General features: G+C 35.0%; 1 protein-coding gene across 2 annotated transcripts in view; it reads right to left on the bottom strand.

Moving 5' to 3' along the window:
• The window catches only part of GLRA3 (glycine receptor alpha 3), an 82,743-nt gene that overhangs the window by 19,828 nt on the left and 47,792 nt on the right, over positions 1–15,123 (bottom strand). For both annotated transcript variants that reach the window (XM_018080189.2, XM_018080240.2), the window contains exons 5-6: positions 12,563–12,645; positions 3,210–3,347 (exon numbers count right to left, since the gene is read on the bottom strand). In XM_018080189.2, coding sequence (XP_017935678.1) covers positions 3,210–3,347; positions 12,563–12,645 — 221 coding nt within the window. The remainder of the gene's footprint in view (positions 1–3,209; positions 3,348–12,562; positions 12,646–15,123) is intronic.

Genomic DNA, 15,123 nt, shown 5'->3' with positions numbered 1-15,123 from the left:
ATTTTTTTTCTGTTTTACAGGATGTCTCAGAGGAATTTTCCATTCTATGTTGTAACTAAATTTAATTTGAAAACTCTTATTGGTCACTTACTGCATACCAGCTGCAGTTGTTTATCATTATTTTAAGAATTCAGTTTATCTAATCTGTCATAGGCCAGAGAAATAGACTTTACTTCAAGTTTTGAAAATTGATTTTTTTTAATTTTGTTTCTTGTGTGGTGTTCTAAAGGCGTATCTGCCTGCAAAAGCTCATTGCAGGAGTCTTAAGAAAGCACATTACTGGTCACATATCCAAGTGACATAGTGAAAATAAACTCTTAGCTGTTGTTGTCTTTTAATATAATGTTTATGGGGTTTTGCCTACAAATGGTAGTTAATAATACTGGTTGTAACAAAGAAATAAAATGCATTCTTACACTCCTAGAAACCAAACCTCTCGAATCTTATTAAACTCACTTTATACTGAAGACTTGAATTAAAAAACATACTCTGGATAAAATACTGTTGTCTTGAAGAGGAGAGTATCACAATAAATGTAGTCCTGCATGAGCAAGACCATCTTTTTTTATCTGATTTGTCCTGCCAAAGTTCTTCTAGATCTGTATCTCTAATTTTGTTGCTGTAACTCAGAGCAGGCCACTCTGCTGCTTACTCTGGTGAGGACATACCCTTTTGTCTGCAGATGGTGCTGCTCAGCATCACATTTTCCCCCCTTGCCCATCACAGGCAGGTTCCACAGTTGTGCAATTGTCTTCTCTTTTGCTGACGTTTTTTAAAGTCTCCATCGTCTAGTTGCATCCAGGGTTCCAAGTTTTCTATGTTAGCAAATACTTTGACTTTTTATGGACAAATTGTCCAATTATTCTTTCAGGAGAGGCATGAACTTCATCCATCTTTTCAGCATTGTGGGTTGCACTGATGCTTTACAGCATGCTTGGCCACAGAAATGCAGTTTGGCCAAAGCAATACAGAGTACAACAGACTGCTGATTGGCCACACAGTCCTCTCGACTTATCATGGTAAACCCCTTCTCCCATCTCAGTGTGACAGAATTGCACAGAGATAAGCACACTTGTCTTGTAGCCACATTTTGAGAAGCGTGAGGCTTCACATGCCTCATGTTAATAACATCTGTTGCTCCTGCTTCTCAACTCAGTTTAGGGGCACAGGGAAAAAGCAGTAGAATTAAGTTGACCCATACAACCTAGTGTAGTATGCCTAGGTGAAGCATGTTCTCCTATTTTTCCTTAGAAGAAAATTCATACCAAATTAAAAAGGCTTGAAACATAGGTTGTGAAGAAAAATGTAATGCCTCAAAAATATTGAAACAATGAAGTTTTAATCAAAAAGATAAGGTTTAAACCATGATGATTACAATGTGAGTTCTCAGACAAATGAGTAAGGGTACAACTCAGCTTTTGATGAGGTGTTTGGAAATCACTGGAAATTATGAAATTTTAATACAGATTTCCATTCAGCACCAGATTACACCCCATGTAAATGTCTTAATTCCTCAGTTAGAGATTTTTTATGCATCATGGTATGCAAATGAACTTCGGAAAATATTCTATATCATGAATTCGCACTTGTTAATATCACTAGACAGGGTATAGAAGTGCAATTACAGGCAGATGTTAAAATGGCACAAAAGCAGGAGGGGGATAACTTGCCTGTATATCTCAAAAGGAGACAGTGGAAAATAATGAAAATAAAATTTTCTTATTTGTCATAAGGATTATGGTAGAAACAAAAAAAGGAATAATAGGAAATTCTATATTATCATTAACAAAGAGATGTTTGAGTGAAAAAATTACCCTGCTATAGGATATATATCTCCATTTTTAGAATGTTTTTAAGGATTATGCAGATATTAGTATTTGTACAGTAAAAATGTATGTTAAATATTTCAAATTTATTTTAGGGAACACTTCAAAATGTCTTTATCAATATCTTTCTTCTCTAAATGGAAATCATTAGAGAACCATTTTTTCTCTTAGGTCACCACAACAGTTGTGATAAAACTCAGGGTTGAAAAGCACTCATCCTTAATTTTGATCACAACCAGACATTCCTTATGGATACCACCTAGTTAATTTTTTCCCCCTGACATTCCAGCAGAATTCAAATGAATCATTCTAATCTTAAATTTTAAAATACGTTTAATCTAGACTCATGTTGGAGAGCAGAATTTAAAAGATACATGGATTAGAATAAAAGATTTCTAGATTTTTTTTCTTGAGACAAGATATAAGCTACGCATCATTAGCCATTGCTACATGTTTTTTGAGGATTATTATGCTTGAGATTGTGCAGTTATTGAAATAGTTTTTTACAATTAAAAATGAGATAACTATATAATTAATGTTAATCCCCTCCTTTTTCAAATAATCCCAGAGATAATGAGTTAAATATCTCAGTTCTACAAAGGCTTCAATTCAGTATCATAAATCATAGAATCATAATCATAGGATGGCTTGGGTTGGAAGAGACTTTAAAAATCACCTAGATCCAACACCCTTGCCATGGGCAGGGCACCTTCCACCAGACCGGGTTACTCAGATCTCCAGCCACCCTGGCCTTGAACACTTCCAGGACTGGGACATCTACAACTTCTGTGGGCAACCTGTTCCAGTGACTCATGACTGAAACAGTTAAAGGATTTATTCCTAATATCTGATTGAAACCTACTCTCAGTTTGAAACCATTCCCGCTAATCTACCACTGCATACTTATGCCTAGTTTTTACACTTGGGCACCGCACACTAAGCATGATTTCAGCTTGTTCACGTTGGCCCTTCATGAACAAGGGCAGGAATATCTGGTTTGGCAACCCTGTGTCCCTTTTTCCTGACTGAGCCAGGTTATGATTAGTGTGCAGCATATGGACCTTTGTGTTTCAGTAGTGCTTCAAATCCACAGTGTAAATGTGGTCATGGCACTTGTTGAAAAAGCAAAACTCCTGACTGAACTGCTTCTGAATTATTTCAACTATGTATTTTCTTAAGGTAACTAAAATACAAGTTTGGTCAGTCTTAAGTAGTTTTGTTTTGTTTGCCAGTTATTTAAGTTATTCTGCACAATGCACCTGTACATTTTAATGTTCTTTGGAGTTCAGTGAGAACATTTAAAAAATATCCCAGCTGTGACATTTATTATAACAAAAAATATTAAATGTTTTTCCTGTTGTAATCACTAATAAGCTTTCCTACCTGTATTATAATGCTTGGTGCAGTAACATAAATCCTTTTCTTCTTTCAACAGAAACTGTGGTAGAGTGAGACCTTCTGCTACTTGAACTGCTCCCTTTTCTTGCCACTCAAAAATGAGATCATTCATTGTGTATCCAACTAAAAAAAAGGATAAAAAAAAATAAACTGTAAGTCAGTGGCAAACTTTGAAAAGCAGGAATGTACCAAACTATAATGTTTTAAGTAAATTTCATAAAAAGGAGGTAATACAACTTGTACCTGTTAATCCTGAATTATTATCTACCATTCTATACAATATTGAACAAGAGAAAAAAAGAAAAAGGCTTTCTTATGAATCTCTTTTTAAATCTTAATAATCGGGTGGTCTATTAATGGATTAAACCAAAGCATCTAAATTAGCTAAACCTCCAGGTCTCTTGGGTGTTTGGGAACATCTTATCCTCCCCAAACTATGAAGGATAAAATAGGCCCTTCACACTCAGATGCCTTCCTCCTTTTACTACAGGTGAAATGGTGGATAGTCAAAGCTGTTTTTATGGATTTATGTCAATTTGAATTGTTAGGTGAAAATTCTTCAAAAAATGTGAATTTTTGCAGCAGTAGTAGTCAAACTGAAAAATTGCTTTTCTCTGAAACTGGAACAACACATGGGAAAGCAATTCATTGTAATCTTCTCATACTAACTGTCTGTGACATATAATGATATTAAAAAGCATTCAGTTTTAATATTCCTGCACTTATCCATACCTCCTGCATGTGTGTATAAGATTAAATATAACAGCAAAAACCATAGTAATCGAGGGCCAGACTTTGCAAAGGACAAGTATTTTTCCTTCTATTTTCATCTCTCAGATGAATATTTGCATGGGATATCATTGGGTAAAATATCCCTACTTCCTCTGAATATATTAACTCTCCAGGATAACCCTGATATTTTATTCTAATTCTTTTTTCTGAAAAAATTTTATCTGGTTATTACAACTGGAAGAAAAAAAGGTTTCCTTTTCTCATTCAGGTTTCATTAAGACTTTCTTAGAATCTAATAGATATGAACAACGTGGTATTTTAAGACTGAAATCTAAAACTATACAACTTCTGTTGTTGTAACAGGTTGAATGACAAGGGTACACAAATACCAGAAGGAACCAAAAGGAAAAGGGAGCAATTTTTTCATCTAATTTATATAGCTTTCATCTTCTTTGTAATATTTCTGCTTCAGTGTGACGTTAAAGAGCTGCTGAAGACAACCTACTCATAACCAAAAATCTTTTAACCTTTCAATGACAAATACTGTTTAAAGTGTATTGTTCAGAACTAAGAGTAACTGTTTACCCACAAATACTGACATTTTGAGTTCCAGTGAAGAACATAACATTGTTATGTGAGCATAAATCTTACCCCTGTTATATTCAATTACTTCATTACTCTTTGAATACACCTATAAATGCCATTCAGTCATACCCAGTGACCTGATCTGCTGACCTGAAATCTTCAATACACTTCATCTTTTCTGATCTGTCTATGTTGAATGAACCTAGAAGGTAAGAATTAGTGTTTACAAATTTTGAAATGCTTTCAGCACTTCTGCCTTCTAGATTCTTGATTTTCCTTTTGAGAAGAACCTTTACACAAGGTATTCACAGAGACTCAGGCTGACTTTTGGTTTACTTTGATATTTTGTTGGGGATAGATGAATATGCTAAAGTGAGACCATATCCTTTTAAATAAGTATTTAATTAAGATCAAACATTACTCAAGTAATAAAATCATACATCAGCTGTGCAAGGAGACATTTTTCTATCTTATTGATTGCATGATATTCCAGAAACACAGTCTAAAAATTCACTATTAAATGCCGTAAACGATGAAAACTCAGAAGTATATATCTTATCAAACTTTGCATGAATTCAAACAAAAAGCAGTCATGTGTAAAGCAGATTATCATTTGAAGCATGTAGATTATGGCCAGAGGTGATATCCCCCTGAATAAAACTCATTGAACTGGCAAGAAACAACTGCTGCATCAAAATGTATTTCACTAAATCAGATTCATTCATCTCTAATGTATGCTTTTAATTTTGATTACCCAGCCTGCCCACTAATTCATCAAGTAAAAATAATGAAAATTAAAAAATATCGGTGTATTCAAAATGCTGATGTAGTAATTAATTTTTGTCATGTTTACATTTTAAATACCAAAATATAGCTTTATCATTCAATACTGTAACTTCAGTTTTGTGAGTCAAGGTCGTAGTTATAACGTAAATGTGTCTTATAACATAAAGGACTTAATGGAGATGCGAGAGATGTGAGTTTACATTATACCAAATAAATTTAAAATAGTATAATGTTTCCACTAGGTATGTTAAATTAACTTGAATTAGATATCAATTAAATTTAAATGGGAAATACATGGCCCTATCAAATGTGTTCACTGAATTATGGAAATCTGAAGTCTTGTAATAGTCCCCTGGGGAAGTTAGAAAATATAAATTATGCAAACTTACTGTACTATTTGATGACACAAATTTGTCTCTAAAACTTCTTTAGTGATCAATGTTAACAAGGAGAGGTATTCTTGATTTTACAACTGAAAATATTTCATTATTTGGTATAGTTCCAAATGAATTGATGATCTCTATTTTTTTTCCAACCACTACATCATTCTTTCTTCTGTTATTATCAGTGGCTGAGAAATACAATGTTATTTATGAAAGTCCTACTGGTTACATTTTATCGTTGAAAAAAGGACAGTCAGTCACTAGCCTAGGTAGTATATGAGGGTGCTGATCACTTTTAGTTGCTGATGCGAAAAATGAACCTTTTATTCTACATAAATAGCTGAAAGCAATATTCATCTAGCATGGTCTGTAGGACCAGGCCAACCTAAACTAAATCAGGTGGGTTAGTAAAGACTTCTGTCACTGAAATGCGGTGTGCTAGGGTTTGGGTTGCAGGGCATGGATGCATGAAGGTTGAGAAAGGAAATAGAACTGCCAAACTGTGTTTTGTGGGACACAAACCAGCTACTGTGGCTGAAGAGCGCAGTTTTCAATGTATTTTGTTTTCGTTTGGCTACTGTGCAGGTACTTGCTCTTACTTAATTCTAAAAAGTTATCACTAATCACACAAAATCTAAGTGGTGTAATCATTGGACTAGAAAGAAAGGACAGAAAAAACAACATTGTTATGTTGAACAGTGGTGTTCAGAAGGTACAGGACTGGTTAAATTACATTAATACTCTTCTGACCGAAGGTCTGAGGTCTAGCACATCTGAAGTGCAAAAAACAGGTGGTAAATAGTTGGTAATTACGTGACTAAAATATCATCCAGGGAGGAGAAGGTTGCCAGAGGGAGTATTTCTCAGGAACACTCAAGAACTGTGTGAGTGCATGGCACTGTAGCCTCTGTGCAAACAGCTCTCTTAAATGGACAAGTATTTTTTAAGTGGCTGAAGTAATTCCAGGTAATTAGCTGGATAAGCATATACTGGCAGACTGAGAGCTCTGCCTGAGATGACTATGAAGAACTGGCAAATTAAGTAGAAATTAGAATTATCTGGAAGGGAAGAGGGCCTGAAACAACTGGGCATCTTGGATTTGGCCTACAAAAATTTTACTTTAGAAAATGGTCTGCCAGAGTTGGTGGTAATCATGGTAAAATAAAAGTAAAAGTCTGAGTGGTCACACTAATGGAGAGAAAAGGTAGAAAAATTAAGGCCTTGACAAAACGTGGTTTTCAGGACTTGTGCCCGGGATGGTTGTTGCAGGATTTTTAATATCTGGACAACAAATAAAATGAACAAATAGGGTTCCATTTGAACCACATCTATCCACATGACTCTACAGAATGTATTGGAACTAAGCTATATCAGTTGCATACATGCATGCTAAGAGTAGGAAGATTTTATCTTAGCTAATTCAATATCAGTGGTAGGCATTAAAAGCCCATTATCTCATAGGTAAGACAGAGACCATACAAGAAGTTTGTCTTGATGATTATTGAAGTGTCTAACATCTCTTCTCCTGCTTGTCCAAGGACTACATCGTTACAGAAAAACAAAGTTTACTATTCAAGGCAAACAATTCACCTGCACCTTCAGAGACTCCACACCTTTGAAGTGTCATTGTCTTCCCAATTCCAAGATAACTCCTTTTTTACATGTGCTGATACAGTCTTATTTGCTAAGTTCATTCATTTTAATCACCTTTAGCATGACATTCCAAGTCACAGGGAATAAAATTTTTGAGCAAACTTGGGCTAAAGCTGAATACCGATATATCTTGTAAATTTTCTGTTTTATTACAGGAAGGCTGTGCTTCCCTTGTGTCATTTTACAATCCCTACAGGTATATTAAGACCCAACTCTTTTCCTCATGTTCAAGAAACAAATCCATAAATGGCATTAAACAACTGAGCAAAATATCTAGTGTTTTTGCAAAAGAGAGTTTGGTTCAGCTACAGAATTTATTTTTTAATTTTTAATCCCAGTGATTTATTTAAATTCCATTCTCATTTATTTAATTTTTTAAAGTAAGGTACAGGCCCAAAAGTAAGACTGGATTTAGTCAGCAAACCAAGCCATTCTTTAGGTATCCAGCTGATGCAATGAATGACTACAGTCATGTTGACTAAGGTTATTTCACTCCTCTTCTGTTAGGCATCACAGCAGTTTGCCTCCAGAACAGGCTGCTTAGACATTACTGTTCCTAAGAACATGACAGATATTTGAATTGTGCCTTAAATTCCAGGCAACATAGCGGGGGGAAGATATGACAGAGCTAACAAATCTGGTTTTGGCTTGGGGTTAGAACAAATTCTACCATATGCACTAAAAATATTAGCTTCAAAAATCAGCTGTGATTCATTTCAAGGCTAAATTTATGCTGGAGCTCCAGGAAAGCAGGATTCTATGCAATGTACTTCTGAACTGCTTTGCAAAGGGTCTGCATCTTGCACTACCCTCTAAGTCATTCTGATGGCGTTCCTTGGGAATTATAGGTTTATCCCTCTTGGTCTGAATTTCAGAGAAGAATAACATTTTAGGCTCAGCACACTAGCACATCTCTCAAAGCTAATATTCCTTGCTGGAGTGTACAGATTTTCAGCTGTCAGTTTTATATTAGTTTCTGTATGTTCAGCAGCAGTTGTACAATTACTGCTGCCCTTTCAACCTGTGTTGGTCAGGAGCTGAAGACTACGAGTATCTTGATCTTTGTAGCTGCATGTCAGGTCTTGTTTCAGATAAGCACAATAGGTTGAGTTACTCATCTGCAGAGTGGAAAACACAGGATGAGTTGTTGACAATTTTTATGCTACTGAAATGAAAAGGAGAGAAGTGGTATGGTTTCTATATTTGCTGGCAGAGGCAGACACTGACCTGGTCTGTCCATAATCTCTGTCATTCAGGTAGAGACCTGAGGTTTCCTGGCTGATAAGAAATATGCTCCAGTTCTTTTATCTTATGGTGTCTTTGTGCTGTTGTGGGAAATGAACAATGTGCACATCATTTTCTGTAACACATTAGTTTGCACCACTGCAGCTTGCCTGCACATCTTTCCACTTGTACAATCAACAATTAAGAGGTTGGTGGGAAAGAAATAGTGCAACTCAGCATCACGTAGTATGGAATTAATTTTTTTTAACAATCCAAAAGACAAGAATATTATTGCTTAGAAAGACTAAAAAGCCTTCATAAATCAAAAGGGAAAATAAAAAGACCATTGTTTAATTTAATAATAAGCATCAAATTAAAATTATGCAGTAAGCAGGTGCTTTTCATAGTATGTTTCTTCTCTTGTAGCTGAGTTATTATTTTCATTATTTTTTGAGAATTCAGGAATATTAAATGTCACATAAAGTTATAATTGTAATATATGAATAAATAAATGCTGTGAGATAAAAGTGAAACTTAAAAAAGAGAGGCAACAAGCTCTAGCACATGAAAGAAAAACATTTCTTTCCTGGGAGACAGGTCACAGAAATAAATATGTATCTAGCTGACATTTCTTTGTATCTTATTCAAGCAGAATGAAATTAAAATTATCTCGCATGCCTATAGGCTGCCCTAGTGTAAGGCAAAGAAATGTAGAAGGGATTATTTCATATATGCATTTTCATTTACTTTCTTCCTAAGATACAAAAGCAGCTTATTCTAGTTGCTGAGGAACCATTTGTTAAAATAAATCCTTTAAAAATAGAAGACATTTCCACTTAAATATTTTTCAGTCCCTTCATGATATAAGTGAATTACTTTTACTAGGGGCAAATACAGCTACTTAGGCTGACCTTGGAAAAAACAGAGCCAGGTAAAAATAAAAATATCATTTGTGAAGAAAAGCTATAAATGAATTTTCCTCTTAGACCCTCCTATGCTGGAGCAACAGTATCAATATTGAAGGAAAGTATTTAGTACTAAAAGAAATAATTATTTAAAGCAGAGGTAAAATGCATCATCTCTCTAGGTAACTGTCAGTCCTCGTAACCTGGAAGTAAGATGAGTAAGAAAAAGATGAGTGATTTAGTCTAATTTTCTTAATGACCCATACAGGAGCAAGGCTTTCAAGATCAGATACATTTTAAAGAAACTATGAGATAAGTGGGCCTTGTAAATTCATAATTGTACAATGTTCGACCAAACTTGGCAGTTAGTGGAAAAAACAGCAATGATCACAACTTTAAAAAGAAACATCTGGAAGCATGGCTACTGCTGTTTTGCTCCTGCAAACACTTTGATTTTTAAACAACAGACTGATGGTCAGATCATTTACTCAGGATATGAGAAGACTGTGCTCTCAGTTTTGAAACAAATGTCTTCCACTTCCCCAGACAGGGCAATAACCACTAGGGTTATGGCTTTGATTCCTCTGTTTACATCGTCTCATTGTGCACCATAAAATGCAAGTTAGACAGCCACAAGAGAGTATGACACTGTGGCCTAGAAATTAGAGGTGCTTGGATGGATTCAGGCTCTCAGGGTTATGTCAGTTCATACCTCAGGAATTTTATGGGAAAATGCCGAATGCACCCAAGTCCTTTTTTCTTCTGTAATTTTAAATAGAACTGAATGCCTTTTCTTAGCCAGAGACTCTGGAATTCGAAATGCCAGAAAATATGTCTGGAATTTGAATGTTTCTGCTCAGCCTTTTCAAAGTATTGCAAATTGGGTAGAGTTCACACTTATATAAGCTTTTTTTTTTTTCTTTTTAACCTAGTTACTCTCCTGCATAGCACGTAGATATTTTTTGTAAACTTCCAATTTGTCTATTTCCTTTCCTGTCCTTCCTGTACAGAGAAACTGGCTATGGACAGGTGAATTCCTGCTCTTGAAGGTCTAGGATCTTGGAACTTAGGTCACTGTACCTATCTGCTTTGGATTTGTCCCAAAATAATTTTGGGGAACTCCTGTCCTTGCTCTTGCAAACCTATCTGGTTATTCCCTATTAGACATGTAAACATAGCCAGAGCTCCCACATGCTGCAAAATATTCTGCCTCAGGCCACTTTCTTTTTTCATAGTTTGTTTTTTGCTGTCTGAAGTTACAGGTAGAACAGAATCAGACAAGGCAATATGGGGAAAGCTTTATTACTTGTAACTTCCTTATGAAATCAAATTTGATCTTTGTAAGTAGAAGACTTTGAAGCACTCATTTGTATTTTGTTCAGCTCTTCTTTTGTGAGCATTACCTCTCTCAACTATGTCAATCTGCAGCTGGGAATTTACTCCCACTGAATCGAACGATTAAAAACAAGACTACAGTGAAAAATGTTCTGCTGAAAAAGACAGTAGAACATCTACAGAGCTATTCAGCTAATAAGTGTTGGTTCCCTATGGTGCAGTCTGAGGGAATTGTGGGCTCCTGCAAGGTTTTTATAAAGCAAACCAGATGCCTGTTTTATCAAGAATGCTCAGTTGTTGCCTGACCTATCCTCACAATGGCTGAAAGAGAGGTAAAAAGCAGCTCAGTTTTATGAAGTTGTAGCAGCAAAAATTTCATAACTTTTTAAAACATTTTTTAAAGTATACCTTCTGCTCGTTCAAACATTATGATACTTCCTCTTTGAAGCATAATTATATATAATGAATATCCCTGCCACCTGCATGTATTCTGATACAACTCCCTCGTATCAACCTTTTATTTAGTCACTTTAATTATGCAAGCGACATAGGTTATTGTTAGGATCATCTGCCTGGGTTGACCACAGAGTTTTGCTTAAATTTTGGATATATATAATATTTTCCTAAATTCCTTGACATTTGCTGCAAATCTCTCAATTTTTGTCAAGAAAATTTCTGCTATCAGATTCAGCCATTGCCCTCATATTGAAAGCCTGCTTCATAATGTTACCATCTGTCCATTACAGTAAAAGACAGATCTGGCTTTTATACTCAACCTGCAATTTTTTGTAAAAGCATTCATACATTGAACAGTTCTGACATACTGGCTGATAGATAATTACCTCTCCCTCCCCTAAGATGCTACTTTGCTCCCGTAAAAGAAGAAAAAATCCAAGAAATACTTTAATCATATTATGTGTGTTGTGTTTCTCATCTATAATATGCTTCAAATATTCCAGTATATTCATTCTATATGCAGATTTTTTTAAAAATATTTTGAAATATTTACAGTTACTAAAACTGTAAATCTAGATAATTTAGATGGATACTTCCTAGTATGTTTTGCCCCGTCACTAATTTTCACAAATTTCAGATTACTGGAATCCTTCAAGGAATGCTTTACTTTATTTTATTTTTGTTCTTTGCATCACTGGGAGGATTTTTCCACTAGAACTCTCTTTCAAAGTCCTCTCATTTTAAGGGAAATGGCAATTTCCAAATACTCATATCACAAGGAAGATGAAAATTTAATGCATATCTATGCCTTTCTCCTCATAGATCCTCTGTTAGCTCAGATCATAACATCAGAGAGAAGAGCTGATTTGTCCTTTTGTGAGTGTGTGTATGTGCCTTGAAATGGCATAGCTCCTTTACAGTTTCCATTCTCATGTTTCTTTTATGCTCTCCCATATTATTTTCCTCCTGCACGTGTGAACACAGGGAAGACTTATGGTGAAACTCTATATGCAGAAATTTTGTTTGAAAGTAAACTGTCGCTGGGTATTTAAGTTTAGTGATAACTTCAGATTTACAGAAAACTATTGATTATCAGTGCAAATAAGGATGAAAATATCTCTTCCTCTGAAAATCATGTATATTTCAGAGATTCTTTTGGTAAAATAGAAGATTCATTTTGGAAATTTATTTTTGTACCACTACAAGGGATTTTTCTACCTCCTGCATAGTTGTAATCCCTGCAAAAGTATTTATTGGATAATATATTACACAAACTTACAGCTTTCCAACTGCATTATACATGTTTGCACATCCATTGGAAAATTTTTGAGATCCATCGGACAGGACAGTATTAAAGTCAACCTGAAAGAACACAAAACCCCATTAAAAATATACCACCAAAATACCATAGAACTGCGCAGGAAGAATGCATGAATAAATTAGAAGTAAATAGAAATAGAACACGTTTTCATTAGAAAGCTCTCAAAAAGGATGCATACTAGCTGAACCCATTTAACTCGCTTAGCTTAGTATGATAATATGGAAAAAAATTATTGCAGACTTTCAGAAAAACAAATTTTTCAGTAGGGTTGCCTAACTTTATGAGAAGTCTAAAAGAATGCAGCAACAGCGTGCCTTTTTGTAGTACAGCAGTTATTGTACTGTTTCAGTATTTCAAATCCTTGACATAAAATTTATCCAAATCTACAAGGATTTCATAACATATGTCAGCTGCAAATCATGGTGGCAAAGTAATTAATGTGCTGTTGTCCTAAAACAAGGTACTTAAAATGTCAACACAAAGGTTTAAGATAGCATTTTATGATTTGGATGGTAAACTGAAATATGCCTGTAATTTTGAACTGCAGCTGTGTTTTATGTTAGTCCTGATACTTCCCGTGAAATACTTCACAACTTGTGGGCAAAAGAGGTATTTTTACATTTTATATAAATACAATAATTTATCTTCAGAGTAATACTTCTCAATGGAATGAGAAAGAAGAACATAAGAGATAAAGGCGCATGTTTTCCCTCACTGGCCATTTTTAGGTATCCATTCATCATTTGTGGACATTACTGTACTGTCATTAATCAGTTCAGTTGATAGAATGTCCTACAAAAACCTGAGGAACTTGAATTGAAGACCTGACATATAAGGCTTTTCTAGCATGGGAATGCTCTAATCCTCCTCTCTTAAACCCATTCCCTTGTTTTTGTCATTGGGGCTAAAGGGAAGTGGGCAGTAGGTGGCAAGTATGGCTGTATATTATTTTATGTATTTATTTTTTTTTGCTGACCAAATCTTCTTGATTCATTCTTTCTATAATTTCTGTTTAGCCTGCAAGTGACAGAGCTGCAGGGTAAGAGACTGAGGAGGGAAGTCAGATCCAGGCTCTATTCCTATGCTATTAAAAACAGCTCGTAATGCAAAATCAGACTAGTAGGCTGGTAACACAGCAAGTCATCTCAGAGAAGATGCACCTGTATTTTATGCTTCAGTAAATATTTTAGTATTTTGTATTAAGTATTCATTGAAATAGGCACTGTAACCTTCCATTATTTTCTTGTCTGAATTGTTCAAATGCAATTAGGGGAGGAGACATTAAGGAAAGAAAGAAAAAAGCAAATTTAGAAAACTTCTTTTTTTTTCTTTTAATATCAACACATTAGCTATTAGCATGTCTCCTCTTATCAAAAGCTTAACTGACTGAAATGCACATAACAATTAAACTACATGCCAATAGTATGATTTTAAATTTGTTTCAGAAATTGCAATAGTCCTTAGTTAAATCATGGCAACATAAACTTTCTGGCTTCATAAGAAACACAGGAACCATCTGGTATCTGCTTTCATCACATTCAATGTTTTCTTGTGTAATTTAATATTATAATATTTTTCATGTTTGGAGTTTTTTTCCCCCATTTCACCTGGGCACAAACTTGGTCTGAATTCTATTGAAGTTGCAATCCAAACTTGCCTCAGTTGAGGGGTGGGGTCTATACCCTGTGTTGTATGTATCTGAAAGGAGTAGGGCAAGGGGGAGGAGCTACTTGATTAGAGTGGAACAGCTGCCAGTGCCTCTTGGAGTGACTTAGACAGTCTGGAGATAATTGATTTAGATCTACTTTCTACTTGAATCCAGAGACAGAACCCTTTTAACTTTCTTTCCATCTGTTTCTAGTGACAGAATACAGGTTGTGACACTCAAGACTCACTATGTTCCCAGAGTGGCAGATGAACCTCCTTTTGAATATGAAATGCCCATAAGAATTTTCACCCAATCCTTTTTCCTTGTGTAAACTTGAAAAGATGCTGCCCACTTGCCTTGGAGGGAGGGAGGAAAGAGGCTGTCTTGCCACTGATACATCCATACAAATCACAAATGTTTGCTTTTTTTTCTGGTATACAAACTATTCCTGATATATCTTCAAAGAGTCTGATTACCCATTAATTAAGTGTCATAAAAACGTGCAAAGTAAAACACTAAGTGGACAATAGTATATTTATTTTGAAAAGTGCAACATTTTGCACTGCTTCAATACCAAATCTATACCATGTCTAGTGGGCCATTAGTATACTTATATCCAATATATTTCTCATTAGATTGAGTTTTTGAAGACAGTGGTAAAATGCCTACTGATGTCTGTATCTGTATCAGTAAAAGTGGTAAGAATAGAAGACAAATGAACTATGATAACTAGATTTTGTTAATACTTATGATTGTTGCTTATAGCTTCTTAAACCTTTTCAAAAGTTTGCTTTCCACTTTTCTCTCCAACTCCAGCAGTAAGTAACTAATCTTTAAATGTCATACTTCCTCAAACAGGTCATGTTTCCAT

The sequence above is a fragment of the Manacus vitellinus genome, unplaced genomic scaffold (assembly GCF_001715985.3).
Source record: "Manacus vitellinus isolate BGI_N305 unplaced genomic scaffold, ASM171598v3 scaffold_0_pilon, whole genome shotgun sequence".
In the NCBI taxonomy this organism is placed as follows: domain Eukaryota; kingdom Metazoa; phylum Chordata; class Aves; order Passeriformes; family Pipridae; genus Manacus; species Manacus vitellinus.
The sequence above is the reverse complement of the archived record's forward strand: the minus strand, read 5'-3'. Positions and strand labels throughout refer to the sequence as shown.